Here is a 22468-nt window from a genome sequence, read left to right on the forward strand (position 1 = left end):
CGTTGGAAAGAAAGAAGAAAGAGATCAACTTTTAGGCAAATTATTTTTTCCGACCAGCAAGCCTGCCCAACAAAAAGATTTGATTCCCCTGCCAAATATCCTTCCCTGTTCGTAGGAAATCTGTGTTTTAACGGCCAAAAAGAGAAAAGGGTGTGTGGGGCTGTGTCGCTGCTAGCAATGTGTTTTGTTCTGTTTTCCGCCCTACTGAAAAGCACTTCAGGAAGAAGAAAAGAAGGAGATGACGCAAGGCACAGTAGCAGTAGTCGTTACCGCCTTGACGAAGCGAATACCAACGCGAGAAAATCAGGAGAACAAAAAAAAACGCAATTTGTTGTCGCAACAATGAGAACGGGTAAGAAAGAAAAAGGGATTCAAAATAACGCCTTTTGTATATGTGTTTTAGTGAGCTTGCGTGTTTGTGTCGCTCTTCATAGACTAACGAAAAAAATACTACCTCTATTAATACTCTATCAAGAATGCAGCCTCCTTCCCTTTGTCTTGGTCGGGAAAGACTAGCAAAGTGTGTGCAACCACCGTGCCTTCCTCCGCCTTCCGATGCAGCAAATTTACCTTCACACGATAAAAGGCTGAAGTTAGCAAGAGAGATAAATGAGAAGGGAAAGCCAAGAGTGTGAAAAAAAGATGTACGAAAACACCTATATGTGTTACTCCGCTATTGTCATACTCTGAAGCTATTCGTTTTTCTATTGTTGTTGTTCTTTCTTCCTTTTTTATGTATAGGAAGACAAGATAAGTCACGCAGAACAAAACAAAGAAAGGCAAATTAAAAAGAAAAGAAAGAAAGAGGGGAATGAACACTGAGGACGGGGGGGGAAAGAAGAATGAAAAAACCAACAAGGAGAGAACTTCTGTACATAAAAAAAATATTCTGAATATTTATACAGTCTTGTCGTATGAGCTAAACGTTGGCGAGCAGCACCTCTCCGATTGATCTCTCTGCTTCCTTGAAAGCAAGGAAAAGGGAAGAGACACAACCGTTTGAAGACCACTGTCAGAAGTGAAGAAGGGAATATCAGCAGCTCTGTCTAGCGCTACGCCACAAGAAAGGTGAAGCGAAGGATAAAAGAGGGTGGAGAAAATAAAAACGCAAAGCAAAGTTTGAGGAAACCGAAGTGAGGGCAATTTAATTCAGCAAAACAAGAAAAGAAGCGAGAGAAAGATAAGGCGGCGCGGAGTCGAAAATACAACAAAAAGGAAAGAGGGAGACGAAAAAGAGAAGAAAAATGACAAAACAGGAAAGAGAGAGAAAATGAGCAGTTGAAACCTTAGCTTACAAACTCCAAAAGCAGAACGGAAAAGGAAAAAAGAGGGAAATTGAACCGTGAGTCTCGCTATTGTGGTTATCGACGTTAAATACCAATGAGGCTATGTGACCTGACAACCAGCTAACAAACACAAGTAAAAACAAAACTTCAAACAAAAACACGAGAGAAGAAAATATATATATATATATATATACTTTTGTATTACTCTCGATTGAGCGCACACGCACCGCGACAGCAATGCCTGACTAGTTGCTCTTCGACCGTTGAACGCTGATGCCTCAGTGAATAATAATTTTAAAAGACTACAGACCAAAACTATTAATCGCAGCGTCTTCGATTCTTTTCGGTTCGTTTGTTCTTCTTTTATTATTATTCTCAGCAGTAAGCGTGGCTACTGCAACAATCCTGAGACAGAGGAACAGCACAGAGGAGTGGTGTGGATTCAACTGTTCAACCTCCTGCGTCGCTGTCTCTGTCGCGTGTTTGCTTTCAAGCGATGTTTTCCTACGCACGAGAAAGGGCTGCGAAAGCGAACAAATGTGTGAGACGTGATGGCTGCGCGACGAAAAAAAGAACAAGAGTGTCGAGTCACTCGTCGTAGCGCTGAGGGAAACGGATCGCGGTCAGCAAAACAAAACAGTCGCTCTCACACACACACTTCTTTCCTTGCTTTGTGGAGTATGCTCACAACACCTTTTCTGATCCGAAAGAGGGGGGGAAGCAATCTCGCTTCGTTGAAACGCAAAAAGAGAAGACAAAAAAAAAACGGGGGTTGGGAGTGATACTCTCGAAACAGTAAATATTGCAGTATACGTGCTCCGGCGTGCGTTTATGCTTGTGAATTTAGGCACAACTGTAGAAGAAAAAGAGAAAGGAAGACAACACAAGGATTCTGCGTTTGTAAGTGAAAGAATTTGAGAGAGTCAGATGGGAGAGAACGAAAAATAATATAGAAGGAGGTCAAATTAGAAAACGCGCTTCACACGTAAGGCGTCGCCACATCATGAATGAGTTGCTGTGCGTTGGGTAACACTAAAACGTGTAAAGAGGGAGACCCAAAGCCAACAACAACAAAAAAGCGCTCTGATAAGTGCAATAAAAAATGTGGGACATGAAAGCGAATAAAATTTGCTTTCATTCATGAAGGAGCTGCACTCGACAAATGACGAGTTTCTTCTTTTTCTTCTCTTTGTATCCTCCGTTTGTTATCTTCGCACCCTATACAGAGCAAACAACAAGAGACTCGCGTGCGAGAACCTGGTGCAAACAGTGCACGTTCCTTTTATGTGAAAGCCAAATACAGAGAGAAAGGAAAGCCGCAGCTCAAACGCACAGTGAAGGTGACAAGGGCTGCGATGCCAATGAACTCAATGCAGCTGCGTGTTGTGCTGGAACTCCTCACCCCAAAACCGCAGCTCCTCCTCCACGCCTTGCAGGTCGTATTCCCCAGCGGCCTGCTGCAGGTTGCGCGTGTCGTCTAACAGCCGGTTCGACGCCGCGCCCGACGCTGCCGACCCGTCAAAGAGATCCTCGATGCCGTACGTTTCGCGGTACCACGCGTCGTACCGCTCGCTATCTGCCACATAAAAGTCCCTAACGTCGCTGTTGGCATCCATCGCCCTCATCCACGCACGACCGGGTGACGCCGGCACCGCCTTGGGGAGTTGTGCCACGTAGCCTTGCGTCACGGGTTTGGAGAAGAGTTGCGCAACGAGAGAGACACGAAACATCGGGCACAAAAGAACTAGATGGAGCTAGAAGAAGAAAAGAATGCGAAACGGAAGAAGAAAAAACGGCTAGCCCGAATGATCACGCACAGAATGATAGGGCGTTTTTTCTCTGCGCTTCTGAGAGGTAAGACGCGCAGACCTACACATGAGTTCGTTTCTTCACCCGATTCGGAAGTAGAAGAAAAAACAATAGAAATGAGAGCGAAGAGGTTGAACACGCAACGAGCGGGCATAAACACAGCTTACCACCTCCTCGTGGAAAGTAGTCTTTTCTTCTCTGAAGAAATCTCGTGTTTGTTTGTTCTGCATAGTTAACCACCAGCACTAAAGAGGGACAGCATTTCGTTTCTTTTTTTTGCATTGGGGGAGGCGTATACAAGCAACTGCTTCACTGCTTCAGCAATGACAGCTCAAGCGGTGCATCCATGTGCGGGTGTACAGGTACGACATCAGAGTCTGCTGCCATTGTCTGGCATATATAGGTCTGCACGGTTACGTTGAGGACGAACGACGACATTTTCGTCGCCCTTCATCTTCATTTTTCCCCACTTCTTTGTTCCTTGTGCCTTTCTACAGTTCACATGAAGTACCTCAAGCTGCATTTTTCGTGCGGTGAAGCTAGAATTCTTCTCTTCAGAGCTACAAATATATATATATATATATAAGATGCCAACCGTTTTCATAGAGAAATCAAGAAAAAATATATGTCACTGTCAGTCATGGCACGTAGGAATTGAAAGCAATGCGTTAATTGGACAACTATGGTGTTGACGGAACAAATGCGAAAAAGTCACCGAGACGAAGAAAGACATGCGCAAATGCTGTCTGTGGCACGCGTTGTCGTTCTCTTCATCGCGGTTTCCTTTTCGCTCCTGGTATGAGAAGTACGGCGCATTCTGGAGACGAAAAAGTAGCTTGAAAAAAAAAAGTAAACGAAATAGAAAAGACGTGTGATAATGAAGTTGGTAAAAGTAAGGAAAAAGAAACGATGTCTTGCATAGAAGACCTTCTTTTGTCATTAATACTGTGTTCGAGAAGTGCTACTGTCTGGCGTAACTAAGCAGCTCAGGCTGCAGAGAAGAGAAGTCAACGCACGCGCCTGTTCGCTAGGTTTCCCAATCATGCAGCACACTGTCACACGCAGCGTACGTTCAAAATAATCACTTGTGCTTCGCTACATATTTTCACTTTGATGATATTGGAGCAAGCAAAGGCCCGCACCTTCACAGAACGGACGGTGCCCGCGCAACCTTAAAACTTGTACACGCCCTTCTCTGTGTATCCCATCTCCTTCAGGTAGCCGTCCAGCGGACCCTGCTTTGGCGGATGGCTGTTGTAGTCCTTGGAGCCGCAGATCGACTTCATAAACGGCGGCGGTCCGCAAACGAGGATGACAGAGTCGCCCTCGTGCTCCGGGCCGGGCATCGTCTCCTCGATCATCTTCTTATCGATGAAGCCAGTGTAGCCCGTCCAGCGCTTCGGTGCCGTCGTGAGGCAGTAGTAGGTGGCAAACTTGCCAGAAAACTTCTTACCCAGTTCCTCCAGCTCATTGCCGAGCAGTACGTCACCTTCCGTCTTGTTTGAGTAGAGCAGCGAGATCTTCGTCGTGTTGTCTTGGCCGTGGAGGACGTTATTGATCACCTGGTACATCGGGGTGATCCCGGTGCCACCGGCGATCATACCGATCTGGTAATACTGGCTCGGCTTTACCTCGAACGTGTGCCACGGGCCTTTGGCCTCGATGGAGTCACCAGGTTTCATCGAGAAGAGGTGGGATCCCATCTTGGAGTCTGGGTAACACTTCACCACCAAGTCAAAATGACCCTCATCGTTCTCCAGATTGATGGGCGTGTAAGGGCGGGCCACTTCCTGTCCTTTTGCATCCGTGAAGCGCAGCGTGACGCACGACGCAATTGGTAGATCCAATCGCGTCTTATCAGCGGGCAAAGCGAAGCGGAAGCGCTTCGTGTCGTGCGATTCCTCCTCCACACTGATCAGCTTGTACGACTGGAAATCCTTCTGCGAAAACGCGGGTTTGTTGAGAAAGCCCCACGCTTCAACCTTTGAGTGCGACTGGTACAGGCTCGCACCTCCAAATCCAACAACTGCCGCAAGAAAGGACTTCATTGTCAGCTTGCTTCGAGACTCAATGCGGAAGTTCTGCTTCAGGTACAAAAATGTGTTGCCGATATAAAAATTCCGGAGGCGTTTTATGAATCTTCCTCAAAAGAAAAAGGAAGATTGCTAATAACAAGAGAGAGCAAAGCAAAGAGTTGAGATAAACAAAGTTCAGAAAAAAAAGCGAAAGAAGTGGCTGCAATATGCAACAATAATAATGATAAACTGGAGGAAAAAATAGGACAGCTTTTTCCGTTTGAGATGAAGCGAAAGACCTTTCTCATCGTTCAGAAAAAAAAGAGAAAAAAAGAGCAAGGTTTCTTCGAGAGACAATTGTGTTGGAAGTGTTGGGTCCGCTTTTTTTCTTCGCGGAACAGTAGTACGAAAAAAAGGCGACAACATTACAGCACAAATGAAAAGCGTGTTGTTTCATTGCACGAACAGCAGGTAATTGTTGTTCTTGTTCTTGTTGTTATGGTTGCTTTTTACTATTATTCTTTCTGCGTCAATTCATTTCTCCCACAGTCTCAACGCTCAGCCACCCAGTAATGAAAATAACATGCCTAATATATGCCGCGTACACGAAACCCATCGCTGGTTTTCTACTTTTCCGTTTCAAAGGTGCACACGCGCTATAAGCCGTTAAAAAAGGAAACGACCGTAACGGTATACTACAATAGCAAAACACAGAGATGGTACAGCTAGAAAATAGACGTATATTATCAGCCTCATATTGAAATCCCTAAGTACTAAAGCACCAACAGCCTGCGCTACCAATTCGCGCAACGTCATCCCACCGATAAAGTACCATTTTTCACTCAGCCAAATCCCTTTTATCTTTTCAAATACCGCCACGCGCAGTTCTTCTGCTTTTTCCTCTTTCCGTTGCGTGAACGCACAATGAAACTTGATGTCTTACCTTCACGCATCGAATGTGGAAGATAGAATCGCAAAAGAAGAAGCACGTATCGTGCAGGGAGATGATCAAGTGCTAAGGAGTGTACAAGATTCCTTTTCGACCCCCATGCGCTTCATAACATGGAGGAGATATTTTTCTTCTTTTTCAATAAGAGAGATTAAACCTCGCGCGCGTTAAAACTTGAACACCATCTTGGGCATGTAGCCGAGTTCCTTCAAGTAACCTTTCAGTTCACCTTGCGACGGAGGGTAGCTCTTGAAGTCCTTGTCGCCAGAGATGGTCTCCATGAATGGCGGAGGACCGCAGACCAGAATAATGGAGTCGCCAGCACGATTCGGCGCCGGCATCAATGACTTGATCATTTCTTTGTTGATGTATCCAACACCACCCATCCAATCAGAAGGGGCTTTGGAAAGAACGAAGTAAGGAGAGAAGCGGGGGTAAGCTTCCATCAGCTGGTTCAGTTCATTGCCAAAAAGAACATCTTCCTTGCGCTCATTAGCGTACACAAGAGTGATCTCCGTTGTGTTCTTGGGCGCGCGCAAGATGTTCCGCGCAACTTGGTACATCGGCGTGATTCCGGTACCACCGGCCAACATCCCAATTGCCTTGTACTGATTCGACTTGATCGGCAGCTTCACCCACGGTCCTTTCACATCGATACAGTCACCTTTCCTCATCGCAAAAAGATGGCTGCCCATTTTGGAACCTTGGTAATTCTTCACCATCACATCAAAGTAGCCCAGTTGATCGCTACGGTTGAGTGGCGTGTACGGGCGAACCACCTCGGTTCCGTCCTTGTCGACATAGCGGAAACTAACGCAGCTGGCCACCTCCAGATTCAGTGGCATATCAGCCTCGGGTAAGGCGAATCGGAACACCTTAGTGTTGTGAGACTCGTCATAGACATCCAGAAGAGGAAACGAGCGAAACTCCGATTGCGAGAAAGGACTGGTCTGTGTTGTGCAGCTTGTAGAGCTTGTCGTCGCGCTAGTGTACCAGCTTGAGGCTGCAAAGCCAGCTGCAGCGGCGATAAATGCTTTCATCCTCAAAACGGGAAAAGTCAAAAGGTGCCTTAAGAGAGTACGAACAACTCTACGAGACGCAAATATATATAAACTGTTTTCAGAGGAGAAAGGAACAAATTCCTTGAAAACAAGTTATTCTTTTCACAGACGCAAGGTCTTTCAAAATCAATTTATGAATATTGTTAGTATATTGACACAGTTGATTGCATCGAATGCAATTATGGGAAATAGAAAAAATGAAGAGAAGTCAAGAGTTTATTTTGAAGTCAAGAGGAGTGGTTTACAGAGCAGAACGAAGTTTCAAGCATTTGCGTATAAATCAAAGTACCATGTCATAAAAAGCTAAATTCACAAGCCTTTCTTCGTTCCGCTGCGGTGAAACGATAGTGAATACTCACAATCCTCGTAACTTTTCTTGTACACTTGATAACGAGTGATATACATTTTTCTTTTGTCTTCGTTTGTAAACCACACACTTTGTAATGACCAAAAACCCAACTTCCCGTTTTCAAATGTGAATGATGCAACCAACCTTTTTAAGAGGGGGAATGCGTTTTTCTTTTTTTTTTACGTACCTGCAAAGTGCCACTGATCAGAATAAATAGAGTTTTCTTTTTCTTCTTCTTCCGCGAAGGCGATGTGCAGTTCAAATGAATAATAATTAAGTGATAAAATCCGCCTCTTCTTCGTGTCTCGCCTCAAATCCTTATATCTTCCTTTCCACAAGAACCGACGGCGGTAAGTTCGCTTCACTCAGGAGAGCATCCTTCACCTTTTTAGTCAACTCACCCTGTAAGTGAATTTCTAGAGCAATCTTAGTGCCTGATTTGAGTTTTTCCATCCTAGTCGCTGGGTCCACGACGCTACAGCTCGACGCAAATTGTTTTTTCCACCGCTGCGAAAGAAAATTCAAGTCAAACCCAAACGACTCGAGATTCCGTACGATAGTAACAAAAAAATTGCCTTTCACCTTCTGCGACCACAAATGAATTGTGGGGAGACTGCCAGGTCTGAGAACCCGCTTCGAAATCGAACAGTCGCTGGCTGGGGAGGAGCCCTCCACGGCAGTCCGCACGATAATTTCATGCTTGATCCTGAATAAATTCAGCATTTCATTTTCGACACGGTTTAAGGAAAGCTCAGGAGCGTATGCATGCGAGGAAAACATTTTCGACAATACGCCATCGATTTTTACTTTTGGTAAGCTGTTTTTCTGTGCGGCGTTTACAACAAGCAGCGCGTGTGCTCGAATATACTTTTTCAAATTGTCGACCAGCACTTTGCGCGTATACAGCTCGTCGAAAACGCTCGCATCGATTGGAGTTGGCTCATACTTTGGGACCCTGTCAGCCATCACTTGCTCGAGCGTTTGGAAGCGCACGTCTTCCGGAATGTTCAATTCATCTCCAAGTAACAATACGCGAATCAAATCCTCATCGAGATCGCGCGACGCAGTGTAAAACACCCCTGCGGATACAACACTTTGTCGCAAAACTGCTGTGCCGCTTTCAAGCTGTTTTGCCAGTAAATCGTGTTCCTCTTTCTCACGGGCTTCGCGATGGTCTGTTTCAAGAAACGTTTTGTACTTCGCCACGTGCTCGCGCATAACAGGAGCAGATTTGTTGACCGATAAAACGGAGTGAACTCCCGGAGTCACCTCTGCAATTGTCAACAGCTCGGGAAATTTTTGAAAGAATGGAAGGGCGTGTTTGTACTTTGTATCTTTGAATTGAATATGTGCAGCGTGTACGCCGTCGCGCGGAAACGACTGCACAACGAAATTTGTAAACTGCTGTAGCGGCAACGGCAGCATAGAAGGCGACAATTGCTTCACCGCTTCGCACAAGCAAAACGTCAGCACAGAGTCTTCCTCCTCAAAAAGTGCAGGTTCTCCAAAAACCCCTTTAACGTTCGTGGGATTAGTACTGCTGTCGGCTGCAGTGTCATTATCACCCCGAACTTCGACAGTCGCCTCAGCTTGCGGAGCATCCGTTGATTCTCCGACAACTTCTTTTTCGCCGAATTCAACTGGGACCAGAAGTGCGTTGGAGGAAAGGCTGTGCTTGGACAACGGACGACTTTCGTACTCCGCCCACAATTTGTCCCGCAAACACTGAATAATGTAAACGCCCACACCTGAAACGTTTTGTGAAACGAGGTTACTGGTTACGAAGCCCACCGCGTAGGGAGCATCAACCCCATCCGTGAAGACGAGCGCAACCTGTCCTGCGGCAAGAGGCAACTTCGCGTGTACTTTGACAATGCCGGGCATCATCAAATGAGCGCCACTCAGTAAAAACCGTGACGTCGGCCCAAAGCACGTGACAGCAACACCTACTTCCCCAACAAGGTGCGACCATCGTTCTTTCTTTTCCGCCAGCAGTTGGCGCAGTCGAAGAAAGAAAAATACAGTAGGTATGACAGAGTAACCGGGGCATCTGTCCTGCGCAATGCATCCCTGCTCATCTTTCGAGAAGCGATCTACAGAAATAAAACAAGGAGCTTCGTTGACTGAGTAAACAAATGCGGACGCACCAAGGCCGCATTGGTACTTGCTTTCTGTGACAGCGTCTTTTTTGCCGACGATCAAGTCAAATAAATCGTGATTCTCTTTTCCGATAACCTCGAGAACATCGGCTCTCAGCGATTTCACTTTGTTTTTCCCAACTGAGTGAGTTTCCTTTGCAAAGCACTGTCTCCCGAACATGATTGATAGCACAGTAACTTGAAAAAAAGTGCTTGCGGGATTTCAAAAGAATAAGAAGGATAGGAAGCCAAGAGTCGAAGTGATTGCACGGCATTTAGGGAAATACATAACTAGCGAGTACCTGGCATCAATGTCCCCATCAAGGCTACCCATTGTTTCTTCACTATCTAGTATCTGCCCCAATTCCGTTCTTCTTTATCTGTCGTGTTTGTCGTCGGACTTTTTCTCAGAGAGTATCGCATTACGAAGTGCAAGGAAAACAAAACTCATGGATCTTTTTAAGGATCCCATGGGTCCCTGTCGTGGGAGGGACCGGGGGTGGGCGGGTGGATTTCAGCGAAAAACCGGAGTTTCTCTCGATGCTGAAAACAACTGTCCCAGGCAAACCAAAATACGGAAGAACCAGGATTCAGGAGGAAGTAGAAGAGGAGAAGATAGTTTAGAGCATTACCCTAAATGACCGAGATCCGCCAATCTCTCCGCTGCCAATCACATTCAACTCATTTTTTCCGTCCCTTCCATTCCCCTTGCAGACTCACAAAAAGAAAGGAGTTTAATTAAAACGTGTGCGTGCGCACAACAGAGGAGCAGTAGAGGTAAGGCAAACGGAGAATCAAAAAGAAAGCATTAGAATTTAATTAAAAGACATATTTTTCTTTGGTGGATAACCGATAGCAACGCGAAATGCGCTACAACGGTTGGGCTTAGCTGACCACACTGTGTATCTCTAACGTTTTCGTTGCAAAGCAGCTCTACAACGCAACGTAATAAGTTTGGAAACGCAAAACCAAAATCGCAAATGATTCAGCCTTTTGTGAGCTGTTATTTTAATTCTTTGTTGTTGTTCTTTACAATGAAGATCATTACCTAACGAACCACATGGACAAGAAGCGACACGTCGCTCCCATAAACGAATTGTCTTCAACGGAGTTCGCAGTCGCACGTGGAGCCAGATTGCGTTACTATGCACCAGATGCAGTAGGTGTATTGGAATTCGGGCGTAGATGGGTTCCCCTCAACTACCAAACGCACTGTAATGATGACAGCAGCACTTCGACCAGCGCATTCTAAATTCCTTTGTACAGTTCTTGAGTCTGTGGTCGAGAATCTTCCCATCTTCTCTCTCTCCCCCCCCCCTCTCCTTATTTTCTTCCTCTCTGTTCTCTTATCTTGCATCCTCCCAGTAGAAGCGCAGCCAAACGGCGTGTCACACTTACAACTCGGTAGATTTTTATCTCTTTGCAAAACAGATGGACGTGATTTGTCTCGAAACCATAACATTTGTTTGCGCTTGTGGCACACGGTTGACGCGCTGAAGAACCGCGAATGTTCGAGTGCGAGAGAGACTCTAGCGACAAAGGTGCGTAATCTTTTCCACAGCTCAGCCGGTTGCAACCCACGATTTTCCGCGCCTGCGTGTCTCTACGAAACTGACCTACATATGTGGTGAGCTCTTGTTCTCTCGCACGTTGTCATCTCCGATTCGGCGACAAACAAAAGATGTTTTTTCATGTGCACGCCCTTTTATGTTGACTTTAAGAAACATTGGTCTTCTTCGTTTGTGTCGGTTAGAAGGAGAGAACACGAAGATGCAGGGATTAGAGTGTGCTGTCTTCTCGCGCATCAATAACGGGCTTTCTTCTTTCCTACCCAACGCCGAATGCATGCGAGCATGAATTACCTTCGATTTATTCGCGCAACCTGGGCAACGTGAAAGATGATACCAATTTCGTCAAGTATTAACGTATATTCGACCCTGCGTCCCGGATAACAGTCATTGTTTTGTTGCTGTTCTCAACGGTTGGGGCTCATTCTTTTACAAGGATAGCATTGTGCTCCTGGGATTATCTGTAACAGTCAGTTTCTTTTTTGTGCGGTGATGAATATCGTTGGTTTTCTGTGATGAATACTAGTTGCTCTCCTTCAAAATTCAAATGGTCAATCATCCCCTTTTACCTACCCTTTTTGCTTCTTTATTATTACTTGGTGGTTGCAGTCTCTTCTCAACACTATTCGTTTGCTCGTAGGCTTCATCTCACCCAGTAGGTTTGAGACCACGCGTTGCCATTGCCGTTCACCACATACCAGTCTTTCTTTGCGCCATCCTAAGAACGTATTTCATTTTTTTCTTCTACTTACAAGACAACAAGGAGCCGTAATGGAGCGCTCGAAAACAGAAAGCGAACTCCAACAGGAGCGGGCTGACGAGAAATTTGCTCGTCAACTTCAGGAGCAGCTTAACCAGCCTTCGCCTCTACCGGATCCTTCGCTCCCACAGCAGGGAGCTACTGACGCATCGCAGGAAGCTGCCGATGCCGCGTTGGCACGTCAACTGCAGGAGCAAATTAACCGCCAGGAAGCTGCGGAAGAAGCTACTCGTCACCAACACCGGAACTCAGAAGATAAAATTGAAGTCGCATGCCCCGTATGCACATTCGTCAATCACATCAAGTCTTCTAGCTCGGCGAAGCACTGGAGGTGCTCACAGTGCCGTGAACTTCTTCCCAATCCAGCAGCACCGACGGAGCGCAGCTCGCAAAAAGACCTCGTGGAATGTAAGGTGTGCCATTCGCTCAACAGACTTCCAACCATCAAATCTGATGCAATTCTGTGTGGCGGTTGTTACCAAGAACTTGGCTCGTCGCTGAGGGCTCCTGCTCCTACGCTAGAAAGCGAAGAGAATCAACGTACGGTTCAAATGCGATGCGGTCAGTGTAATGTGGTCAACGCAGTGACTGTTGGAGCCGACGTGAAGAAAATGGAGTTTATTTGTGGTGGTTGTGGCGTGTTAAATACCATTGCTCTTGATTAAGAGGTCTCGCATAGTACACCTACTTCGAAGCCCTTTCCTCTTCTGCTGGCAACCAGAAGCTATTCTTTTATTATTATTGTACTGCCTTTTGAATTGTGCTTTTACCTTTTTATGTGAAGGTAAGACACTAAATGAGTGCATTTACTGGAGCGGTTTTTTTTTTTTGGTGATTTCGCGTTTTCCTGTTTTTCTGTTATCACCTTCTGTATCGTTTAGTCTGTGTTTGCGTTTCTTCTAGCTCTGAAAGTATAGGTTTTTCTTTGTAGCTTTTTCTGAGAAAACTGTGTCGGTATCGTGCTCCTAAACTGTATTTGTTGTGCTTGCTACTTTTTAGATTTAAGAAAAAATGTGAGAACGTGCACCATCTAAAGCAGCTGTTTCTCTTTTTCGTTGAAGTCAGGAACAGCCACTGTGATGCCAAGTTTCACATTGAGTGGTTTAACAGTGAATAATTTGCAGTGGCCATGCGCGGTTCTGTGACATGTCTCAAGGATGCATACAGTTTGAGCGTAACGTCAGTTTGTAGCTTAACGAAATGATACGTTTCTTCAATCCAGCGATGCTCACACGGCTCTCCCGCTCTCTTTGGTGAGACTTAATCAAACAATCTGTTGCACAACTTTTCCAAACTCGTCAACTTGCAACTTTACTTTGTTGTGCTTCCTCTCGTTCTTTCATTCTTTTATATATTCCGTTTGTTTTACTATGCAGCCTTAGGTTCTTAAAGTTCAAGACCAACAGCTCTACGTTTTCTTTTTCTTCTTGAAGTACTTTACGACGATCATGAGGCGCGTTGGAGATTACGAAATACTGGACGTTCTGGGTGAAGGCGCGTATAGCAAAGTGAAGCGAGTGCGCCACATACCAACAGGATGCGTTTTCGTAGCTAAAATCATTTCGAAGACCAGCCTGCAGGTAGAGAATGATGTACGTCTCGAAATCTCTATTTTGCGACGGCTGAAACACCGCAACATTGTGCAGCTGATTGAGATCTTAGAGAGTGGCAACAACTACTACATCATTTTGGAACCTGTCATGGGTGGAGATCTGTGCGATGTCATAATGGGAATGGACAGTCCGCTCCCAGAACAGGATGTGGCGGCGCTTCTCATACAATTGGTTGCCGGGATCCACGCGTGTCACCGAAACGGTGTCGCGCATCGTGATCTGAAACCGGAGAACCTTCTTCTTGGCACAGATGGAACGCTCAAGATTTCAGATTTCGGTCTTAGTCGTCTTCATCGCGAAAGTAACTTCAAGGCAAGTACGAACGAGTATGCGCACACACTCACTGGCACCTTGGCTTATGTGGCTCCGGAAGTTTTTGAGGGGTCTTACGACGCTTTCCGTGCTGACATATGGTCACTGGGATGCATTGCGTATGTGCTGTTGACGCAGAACTTCCCGTTTGGACCTACCACCGACCCACATGCGTTGGAGGAACGCATCCGTAACGGAGAACCGTCTGTAATGCCATCGTATGTGAGCGCCGCAGCCACGGACCTGTGCATGTGGCTGCTCTCACCCTCCCCGGAAGATCGACCAACGCTGGATGAAGTTTCTCAGCATGAGTTCTTTAAGAAGAACCTTCCTGGCGAGTATCTTGCAGCAGCCACAAATCGCAAGCCACCAATAGTGCAAGGTGCAAACATGAACGAGTTTAGCTCGCGCGTTGAGGAGACCCATCCAAACAGCATCAGTTACTCCGGCGAAAATCGCGATGCTGCTCTGACAAGTAGTGGAAATCAATTCCGGATGCCCAGTACCGTGCGAACCTCATCGTCGATCCGCGGCGTTTCCGGTGCTGCAACGGGGAGTAGCAGCAGCAGCGATAGCGAGCAAGTCCAACGTTTACCGAGTGATGAGTTCGACTGTTCCACCGACCCAACTTCCTGTTCAGGAAAGGCACGAGGTGACAAATCGGTTGCTTCACTGGCCGTGCATCGCATTCCTCCGGTTGCGCACTGAGTTTCTTTTTCCTCTTGGTGTGGAGTTGTGTTCTTGTCTTTCCCTTTTTTTTTTGGTGTTATACTCCCGCAAGCATCTCAGCAAACTATTGTCTTTTTCTTCTTTTCTCTCTTTGTACGATATATATCTCTCTAGTGGGTTTTACCTGCGTTCGTTACTATGTGTCTTTTTCAATGCTTTCTCCTTTTCTGTTTCTTCAGTCTTTCTATTTTCCTTTTTTGCTCTAATACTAGTATGCTGTTTTCTTTTTCCTGCTAAAGTTGACAACCGCGTTTAGCTACCAGTATGTTTGTTGCTTCCTAAATTGTTTTGTATCATGCAAGCGGAATCACTTTGGTAGCAACGATAGGTGTGACATCAAGCGAAGGATGCACTGGAGGTCAGCTCACATATGACAGAGAGTAGCTGAAGCCAACAGGTCTTGTTCTGCTTTTTTTTTTCCGACTAGCATTTCCTTCTTTGCTTTAGTCCCTTTTCAACACACTGGGTTCACGGAGACCTTCACGTTACTGCTGAATGAGGAATGGGCCCTGATAAAGGACAGCTCATTCAATCGTCTTCAGTGGGAGAGCTTCTCTTGTCTTACACGATAGGTACAACGACTTCGCTTTCGCTTCCTGGCCCTACTTTTCGATCCGTGCTCGACTTCTCGCCAGTATACCAAACTTTGATTTCTGTGCTTGCTGAGAGCGTAATTTCTTCGATAGTCGTTCTGCTCTCGTGAACTTTTCATAAAATAATTAGAAGAAGAGAGTAGGCGGCGGCTAAAAGCAATGCATAACGTTGCGCTGCTCCGAGCAGTGTCAACTGTTCCTCCGGCTTGCATTCACGCGAATGCGCGCACTCGATTGCTGGAGCACACGGGGTGTGAAACGGAGAGTGCTTCACAACGGGTCGAACGCCAGGCTTGCCGTCTGCGCAATGAACTGAGAAAGATGCACAAATTTTTCTCTTCAAGGCTTTCTCTGGGAAGTCACGTCCTCTACCACATCGTTTTTTGAACGATAACGCGTGGCAATAAATCATGAGCAAGAATCTGAGTCGTACGTCAACGCAGCGCACATCAGCTTTGATCGCCTGGCCGTGCTCATTACGGCGATTCGAGGTGTGTCTGGAGGTCGTAGCAAAACTTGTGGTATGACCTCCAGCGGTGCTGGCGGTTGTTTCTTGGAGAAGAAGAGATCTTCTCTCTTCCCCGTTTTGAAAGAATCGCTTGCTGTTATCAAGCAGCGTTCTGAAGCGTGCTGTGGCGTCGTTTGCTGTTTGAATTCTTTGAAACTGCCCAACACGTACACGCATACACGCAGGTTAGCACCTAGGGCTTCCTCTCAACGTAGAAACCCTTTCATTTTTTTGAGTTCATTTGACTTCTTATTGAAGCTTCTGCGACGAGAGTGTACCTTGTGTTTGCACTTCTCACCTTTCTATTCTTTTTTCTGTCCTTTCGTTCTTGTCCTTTTTTCCCATCGTTTGCTGTAGCTAGCGATCAATATACATCATCTTCGTTTTTCTCGTTTCTCTTCGCAATTCCTTCACGTTTTTCTCCCCCCTTTTGTGTGTGTCATCTGTTTTTGTTGAAAAGCCAAACAGGAGGCACCTGTTTTTCTTGATACCTAGTTTCGGCAGTCGTTGAAGTTGTGCAATGCGTCGTTAACAACCAATTTCTTTTCTCCTTTTCAGAACGTAATTTACTTGCGGATATCGAGCTCGCAGCAACCTCCCAGAATCCTGTTTCAAAAAAAAAGTGAGAGCAAGCGGACAAATACTTTAAAAAGGGTAAGCGTTCTTCAATGCTCTTCAATACTCTCCAAATTCTTCTATTGATTCATTGGCTTTTGTTTTTTACCTTCTTCGCTTTAAACCCTCATCGGTGTTTTGTGTGCCGGCCTGTTGCTTCTTGTCAAGAGTTTCTCCTGATCCCTCAGCTTTTTTCGTCGACTTTTTTTGATGCTTCCTTGTTCCAACGACACGGTTCATGGCTAGCGAGGAGGATTGCAGAAGGAACAGTATAAAGGGAAAGCGCGAGTTGCTCTTCAAACACGGCAGTCGGGAGAGATTGCTTGATAATAAGTGAGCAACGCTGGCTAGTTCAGCGAGCCACGCGAGCGCTTCGATCAGCCAGCAGAGAAGAGCAAGACACAACAATGCACATCCGTATTTAGCTTCTCGTCTTTAAAAAAGATTTTCTCCTTTTTCTCACACTGTGCCATTGGTGATACCTGTGTTGCGTTGTGAAGGCAAACGGAGTCGAGCAACGTTACGTTGAGCTCGCACAGTCGCGGAACCTCCTTGATTTCGTGTTAGCGTGTTCTGCGTCGCGTTCTTTCCCACTTTTTCCGTTTCAAATGCAATAGAGATTTCTCTTCCTTGTTCCCCCCCCCCCTATTGTCCCGGTGCGTGGTTGTTGACTGATTCATACAAATGTACATATACGCTTCCAGTCTTCCAATTTTCCACCGTGCTGTTCTGACCGGCGCCTTTTCATTCAATGACGTCAAAAAAAGAAAGAAAAATCGCTGCTCCTCTCTTCTCTGGTCGAACTCGTTGCATCGAATGATGCGTTTACTTACCCCGCCCTTTTTTCTCCTCTACCACTGTTTAAACAAACGTAAAGATTGCTCGTTCTTTTCCTTTACTCCTTTAGCATGTCTCCCACGAAATTAAAACACGAAAACACCCAGCAGAAGGTTTTATTTTCCTTTGCGCTACCGCTCATGGCTGCCAGCTTTCAACAAACGCTAATGGCAGATGGGCGGCTGCATTCCCAATCTTTTTGTATGTTTGTTCTTCACCATTTCATCATATTCGTCTGATCTATAACACAGTCGACAGAATCCCGACGACTACACGAAGCTAATCCCAGTATCAATGTAGACTTTGATCAATGAGAGCCACTGCGCAGAGTGAGCACCTTTGTCTAGTCACGAGTGGAAACACTTCTGCCCATTCAGCGGCGTCTTGACGTATTTGCAAGGCGTATAGACTGCAGTGTGGTTGAATGTGTCTTGATCAGCTCTTGATCGCTTTCACTGTGGTAATCAATCTGACTAAATCCTTTTTTTTTGTGAGCCTGCGAGGGGAATGGAAGGGACGGAAAAAATGAGTTGAATGTGATTGGCAGCGGAGAGATTGGCGGATCTCGGTCATTTAGGGTAATGCTCTAAACTATCTTCTCCTTTTCTATTACCTCCTGAATCCTGGTTCTTCCGTATTTTGGTTTGCCTGGCACAGTTGTTTTCAGCATCGAGAGAAACTCCGGTTTTTCGCTGAAAACTCCCTTCTCAGAGTTTTATTCGCAAGTTTTTTACATATTCATCGCCAGTTTTTTTTTCTTATAATCATCGCCAGTTGTTTCATAAGTTTAAAAAAAAAAAAATAATTAAAAAATTAGTAGATCCATGAATATATTAAAACCCTTTTAGGTAGTTTCCCTCAATATGGCGCTTATACCCATCGATCCGTCCAAGTGGAACTTGGTTTGCACGGATTAATATGAGAACCTTCCCGAGCAGGGCGAATGCGAGTTGACTCTGCAGATCGTGGGCCCGAACGGATCGGATTCTCGGCCTGTGACTTTCCGAGTCAGGCGGGAGAATACTTCTCTGATCCTCAGGGATGGATACGAGACGTTCGATTGGCACACGTTCCTCCATCACGTTGAGCGTTTCCGCATCGAGACCCGCGACCTCTATGAGAGGTTGATCCAAAAGACGGAGCTGGCGGGGTACTACATGGGGATGGCACAGTCCGCCACGGCTGTGGACACAGTCCGCCTGCAGTCGGACATCTCCCTACTGCGGGAGCAGGCGGCTTCGGAGGTTGCAGGTGCACGCCATGAGGCAGCGATGCACAACCAGTTGATAGCCTCTGGCATGCAGGGGGAAGTGGCGTTGTTGCAAGAAAAGCTTCGCCAGATGGAAGACCGCATGAGGAGTCTGGAGCGCTACGTCGGGAAGCAGGACGACAAACGGCAAGCGCAAGAAGAGAAACGGCACGAGCTGGAACTGCAACTCCTCCGCGAACGGGGGGAGTACCAGGAAAGCGTGAGGATGTTGAAAGCATCCGTTGTTGACCTGGAATCGCAAGTGGTGGCTTCGTTCGAGAAGAAGTATCGAGACCTCAGCATGGAGTGCAACCAGAAGATCGAAAAAGAACGCGAGCGGGTTGATCGGGCCGTCGCCAGGGTGTCCGAGGTCGAGAACGCCGTCGCACAGGCTTCTCTCATGGAAGCAGTGCTAAAAGAGGTCTCGGAGAAGCTCACCACAGCGGGGTCTGAAGGAAACGGGGCCCAGATGGCACAGCTTCTGACGGAGGTTGCTCGAATGGGCTCCACTGCTGCAGAGGTGTAGGCGCTTCGCGACCAGCTCAACGAGATCGCTGGGCGCCAGGACCTCGGCGACTTTCGCGGTCGTGGTCTAGTCGCGTCCAACGAGCGGATAGAACGACAGCAAGCCACTCTGAAGGAATCAATCGCTCAGTTGGAGCGAAAAGTGGTTCTTGTCGACAAGGCCCCTACATGGGAGACCGAACACGACAACGGGGAAGACGGGCCTGGGGCGCCAACACAAAAGTCTCGGTTGACTTTTTTAGACGACGCCGAGTCAGTGGCTGAGTCGCTGAAGGTGGAGTTCGACCCAATGGACGTCTGCACCTGGCGTCCTTGGTTCCGTGGGAAGACTCCCTACGAGATTGAGAAGCAGCTGAAGCACATTTTTCTTCGCGGCGAGGCACCCCGCACTGCGCCAGTGAATGATGCCTTCCAGGCGGTCCTGCGGTGGCTGTTGGCGGCGGAGGCCGACCCGCGGTATTGGGCTGACCACCAGGGCACTGGGCGCAGGATGGGTTTGACGTTGTTTTACAGGGTCAATGGATCCTCGTACAAGATGACGGAGACTGAGTTTCTGCAGGCGTGCGAGGAGAACTCGTACAATTTCGACCCGCTCCTCAAAGTTCTACGTTTGTCTGGCAAGAAGGACGCCTACAAGACAACAGGGTCTTCTGCCCCCGCGTCTTCTGTCGTGTGTTACAACTGCGGAAAGACGGGTCACAAATCCGCGATTTGTCCGCAACCATCCCGGTACAGGAAAGGAGAGCCCAAGGCCATCATGGAGCGTCCTATGAGCCGTACTTCCTCGTCCGGCACAAAAAACGGGAGGGCGGGGTCTGCGGTATGACTCCCGGCCCCGCGAAAGGCAGCGGCGGAGGTAGGAAACTGGTCGACGGACCCCGCGAGCTTGGAGAAGGTGAGTCGACCACAGGTTCGGCGACCGACATTGGTGGAGATTGCAAAGTTGGTGCCGCACACAAATTTCGGAGGGGTGGCAAGTCGACCGCACTCGTCACTACCGCCGGGAACGTCGGTAAACGATCATCGAATGTTTTGGGACGGGTTGGAGGCGGTGCCCCCTCACCTGTCGGCTCTGAGGAGCCAGGTCAACGAAGTGGCGGCAGACATGTACGAGCCGACCACATGGGAGCAGCGCACATCACTGCTCAGAGGCTTTCAGTCGTTTTGCCTCGAAGCCGGACTGCCGCTCAACCTCGACGCGGTGCCGGTTTTCCTGGAGTCGAAGGAGCTCAAGTACTCTACCAAGGTGCAGTACGGCACCACACTGAAGTCCCTGCTCACGAGGGAGATAGCGGTGGTAGACGCGTACCTGGCGGGATGCCGGAAGCGCGAGGCAAAGGAGGAGGTGCGTCAGGCAGCACCGATCACACCAGCGGACATGCGGGCCCTGGTGGAAGGGGCCCCTTCGTGGGCCGACGCCACTGTGATGCAGTTGGCATGGATGACCGCGTCGCGGTGGGGGGAGGTGAAGGATCTCCGAGGGGAGAACCTGCTGCCACAACCGGACGGGTCGGTGATTTTGGACTGGGCAGCCATTCCAAAAACGGCAAAGATCAATCCATACCGCGCACATCGGTATGTGAAGTTGCAGGGTCCCATGGCCCAGGAGCTGCGAAAGTTGAAGGCTCAGGTCGGGGAGAGCGGCAAGCTGACTGGGCTCACGACGACACAAATCGCACAGCGTCTGCGCGAGCGCGGATACTCAGCACACTCCATCAAGCGAGGAGCTCTTCAGTCAGCGGCACAGCTGGCCCAAGAGCACGCACTTCCCCCACGCTCGGTGGTGGCTCTCGCGAAGCACGCAGACCCTCTGGATATACCGACGACGACGGTTCGCTACATGGGCCCAAAAACCACGGAACTCACGAATTCTCACGTGCTGCCGGGTTTACTCGACCGTTTGGTTTTTCGGAAGTGAGTCAGGCACCTTGGATGGAACCAGAGCGGCGCGTTGCTTTTGGAGGGCACACGGTCCTCCGCCGAGCCAACAAAAGTCGTGTTGCGAGTGAGGAGGAGCAACGTTCTCTCCCCCTCCAGAACGTGGACGTGCAGCCGCTGAACGTCGAAATCTTGCGGTCACGCATGAAGGCGTCGGCCAAGGCGCGGTTTGACGAGTTATGGCGTTTACTGTCATCGCCGGAACAGCTCGATCCAGGAACGTCACCGCTCAGGACGATTTTTGAAGGTGATGCCCGAGTCCTCATGTCGGCAGGCGTCTTGGTGCCGGCGTCTCCGAGACCTACGCGGGGTTGGTTCGTTCCTTTCTCGGTTGTGGAGGAGAAACCTTCGGGGCTACGTAGGAGGTTTATCGCGTGGCCGAAAGAGAAGAACCTGGAGGACTCCTACGAGGCTGACGTGCCGTTGGGTCACATTTCCGCATACCTCGACGTTGTGTGGGAGGAAGGCGCATCCAATTTGGACCTGAAAGCCTCGTTTTACCAGGTACCGCTGCCTGAGGAGGCGCGTTCGGCTTTTCGTTGCCGCCTCGACGACGGCACCCTCGTTGAGCTGGCGCGGCTGCCGATGGGGTATGCTGCGAGTCCGGAGCTTATGCAGTTGTTAACGTCGGCGTTGGCAGGAGTACCCACTGTGGTCGATGCCGCCTTCGCCTGCCCAACGGCATTGAAAATCCACGTCTGGATAGACAATGTGAGAATTGCTGGTCCCCTGAAGGCCGTGGAGGCCTGGACGCGGCGTGTGACACAGTTCGCGCGGGACGCCAGCGTCACGATTGGTGAGTCGGAGGTTGCGGTTGCGTCATATACATTCGTCGGGGTGTTTTTTGATCACGCAACTCATACTGTACGTTTAGGTGAAAAGACATGGCGCCATCTGCGGGAGACCCCTCCTTTCGAGGAGATGACGGTGGGTGATTTGGAGGTCTTTACATCCCGCGCCATCTATGGCGCGGCGGTGCTGGGCGTCCGCCTGTTTCGTAACTACATGTTTCTGAAGTTTGTGAGACGCCAGCTGAGCTCCCTCAATAGAGGTAAGATCACCACCAGGAGCAAGATCACCATGACGCCCTACATCCGGGGTTTTCGCGTCTGATTTGTTGGAGGTCTTGCACCGAAACGAGGCGCGTCTCGTGCATCGGCCGGGGGGTGAGCCGACAGCCACATTGGTGACGGATGCTTCGCTCCAGGGTTGGGGGGCGGTTCTTTTTCTGGGCGCCGGTCCAGTATTCATCACGGGGGCTCGGTGGGATTCTTCACCGCGGATGATCATGCAGGCTGAGGCGCGTGCGGTGCACCTGGGGCTGCTGGCTTTTCGAGAGCGCCTACCGAGACGATTGTTTGTATTGATCGACAACACATCAGTTCTGGGGGCGGTGCGACGCGGAATTTCGAAATCGGGAGCGCTTGCGGCCGAGCTACAGCAGGTGGACCAACTTCTCCGCGACGAGGGGATACACGTGGTTTTCCGGTACATTCGGTCTGAGGACAACGTCGCGGATTTTCCCTCACGCGAACGCGACATTCCCACGACGGCTTTGGCGAAGGGGTATAACTTGCGAAGGGGAGACAGGGACCCATGGGATCCTTAAAAAGA

The 22468-nt window shown here is 48.3% G+C and overlaps 10 protein-coding genes across 21 annotated transcripts; 6 read left to right on the plus strand and 4 right to left on the minus strand.

Moving 5' to 3' along the window:
• Nucleotides 1-2653: 2653 nt before the first annotated feature.
• On the minus strand, nt 2654-3931 carry ABB37_00072 (putative mitochondrial hypothetical protein; the record flags this gene model as incomplete). Of its 3 annotated transcripts, none has more annotated exons than XM_015796120.1 (1): nt 2654-3931. In XM_015796120.1, exon 1 carries the CDS (start codon nt 3014-3016, stop codon nt 2654-2656), a length of 363 nt encoding a protein of 120 aa, XP_015664128.1. In that variant the 5' UTR covers nt 3017-3931. The 3 variants fall into 3 exon arrangements, with proteins under 3 accessions (XP_015664128.1, XP_015664127.1, XP_015664126.1); XM_015796119.1 differs by having other exon boundaries at nt 2654-3913; XM_015796118.1 differs by having other exon boundaries at nt 2654-3174.
• A 336-nt stretch (nt 3932-4267) lies between these two features.
• ABB37_00073 (putative mitochondrial NADH-cytochrome b5 reductase) lies at nt 4268-5455 on the minus strand (the record flags this gene model as incomplete). Of its 3 annotated transcripts, none has more annotated exons than XM_015796123.1 (1): nt 4268-5455. In XM_015796123.1, exon 1 carries the CDS (start codon nt 5141-5143, stop codon nt 4268-4270), a length of 876 nt encoding a protein of 291 aa, XP_015664131.1. In that variant the 5' UTR covers nt 5144-5455. The 3 variants fall into 3 exon arrangements, with proteins under 3 accessions (XP_015664131.1, XP_015664130.1, XP_015664129.1); XM_015796122.1 differs by having other exon boundaries at nt 4268-5410; XM_015796121.1 differs by having other exon boundaries at nt 4268-5261.
• A 771-nt stretch (nt 5456-6226) lies between these two features.
• On the minus strand, nt 6227-7238 carry ABB37_00074 (putative mitochondrial NADH-cytochrome b5 reductase; the record flags this gene model as incomplete). Of its 2 annotated transcripts, none has more annotated exons than XM_015796125.1 (1): nt 6227-7238. In XM_015796125.1, exon 1 carries the CDS (start codon nt 7097-7099, stop codon nt 6227-6229), a length of 873 nt encoding a protein of 290 aa, XP_015664133.1. In that variant the 5' UTR covers nt 7100-7238. The 2 variants fall into 2 exon arrangements, with proteins under 2 accessions (XP_015664133.1, XP_015664132.1); XM_015796124.1 differs by having other exon boundaries at nt 6227-7219.
• A 549-nt stretch (nt 7239-7787) lies between these two features.
• ABB37_00075 (hypothetical protein) lies at nt 7788-10323 on the minus strand (the record flags this gene model as incomplete). Of its 3 annotated transcripts, none has more annotated exons than XM_015796128.1 (1): nt 7788-10323. In XM_015796128.1, the coding sequence occupies exon 1, from the start codon at nt 9786-9788 to the stop codon at nt 7788-7790; it is 2001 nt and encodes a 666-aa protein (XP_015664136.1). In that variant the 5' UTR covers nt 9789-10323. The 3 variants fall into 3 exon arrangements, with proteins under 3 accessions (XP_015664136.1, XP_015664135.1, XP_015664134.1); XM_015796127.1 differs by having other exon boundaries at nt 7788-10161; XM_015796126.1 differs by having other exon boundaries at nt 7788-9820.
• A 647-nt stretch (nt 10324-10970) lies between these two features.
• Nucleotides 10971-12600, plus strand: ABB37_00076 (hypothetical protein; the record flags this gene model as incomplete). Of its 5 annotated transcripts, none has more annotated exons than XM_015796129.1 (1): nt 10971-12600. In XM_015796129.1, the coding sequence occupies exon 1, from the start codon at nt 11947-11949 to the stop codon at nt 12598-12600; it is 654 nt and encodes a 217-aa protein (XP_015664137.1). In that variant the 5' UTR covers nt 10971-11946. The 5 variants fall into 5 exon arrangements, with proteins under 5 accessions (XP_015664137.1, XP_015664138.1, XP_015664139.1 ...); XM_015796130.1 differs by having other exon boundaries at nt 10974-12600; XM_015796131.1 differs by having other exon boundaries at nt 10977-12600.
• Nucleotides 12601-13309: 709 nt separating this feature from the next.
• ABB37_00077 (putative serine/threonine protein kinase sos2) lies at nt 13310-17423 on the plus strand. The gene has a single exon (XM_015796134.1). It carries the CDS (start codon nt 13384-13386, stop codon nt 14566-14568), a length of 1185 nt encoding a protein of 394 aa, XP_015664142.1. The 5' UTR covers nt 13310-13383; the 3' UTR covers nt 14569-17423.
• Nucleotides 17424-18299: 876 nt separating this feature from the next.
• On the plus strand, nt 18300-18917 carry ABB37_00078 (hypothetical protein; the record flags this gene model as incomplete). The annotated part of the gene is made up of 1 exon (XM_015796135.1): nt 18300-18917. One exon carries the CDS (start codon nt 18300-18302, stop codon nt 18915-18917), a length of 618 nt encoding a protein of 205 aa, XP_015664143.1.
• Nucleotides 18918-19205: 288 nt separating this feature from the next.
• Nucleotides 19206-19742, plus strand: ABB37_00079 (hypothetical protein; the record flags this gene model as incomplete). Its single annotated transcript, XM_015796136.1, has 1 exon — nt 19206-19742. One exon carries the CDS (start codon nt 19206-19208, stop codon nt 19740-19742), a length of 537 nt encoding a protein of 178 aa, XP_015664144.1.
• Nucleotides 19743-19943: 201 nt separating this feature from the next.
• Nucleotides 19944-20834, plus strand: ABB37_00080 (putative trans-sialidase; the record flags this gene model as incomplete). Its single annotated transcript, XM_015796137.1, has 1 exon — nt 19944-20834. One exon carries the CDS (start codon nt 19944-19946, stop codon nt 20832-20834), a length of 891 nt encoding a protein of 296 aa, XP_015664145.1.
• A 164-nt stretch (nt 20835-20998) lies between these two features.
• ABB37_00081 (hypothetical protein) lies at nt 20999-21967 on the plus strand (the record flags this gene model as incomplete). The annotated part of the gene is made up of 1 exon (XM_015796138.1): nt 20999-21967. The coding sequence occupies one exon, from the start codon at nt 20999-21001 to the stop codon at nt 21965-21967; it is 969 nt and encodes a 322-aa protein (XP_015664146.1).
• Between the last annotated feature and the right edge of the window lie 501 nt (nt 21968-22468).

The sequence above is a fragment of the Leptomonas pyrrhocoris genome (assembly GCF_001293395.1).
Source record: "Leptomonas pyrrhocoris isolate H10 chromosome Unknown, whole genome shotgun sequence".
In the NCBI taxonomy this organism is placed as follows: domain Eukaryota; phylum Euglenozoa; class Kinetoplastea; order Trypanosomatida; family Trypanosomatidae; genus Leptomonas; species Leptomonas pyrrhocoris.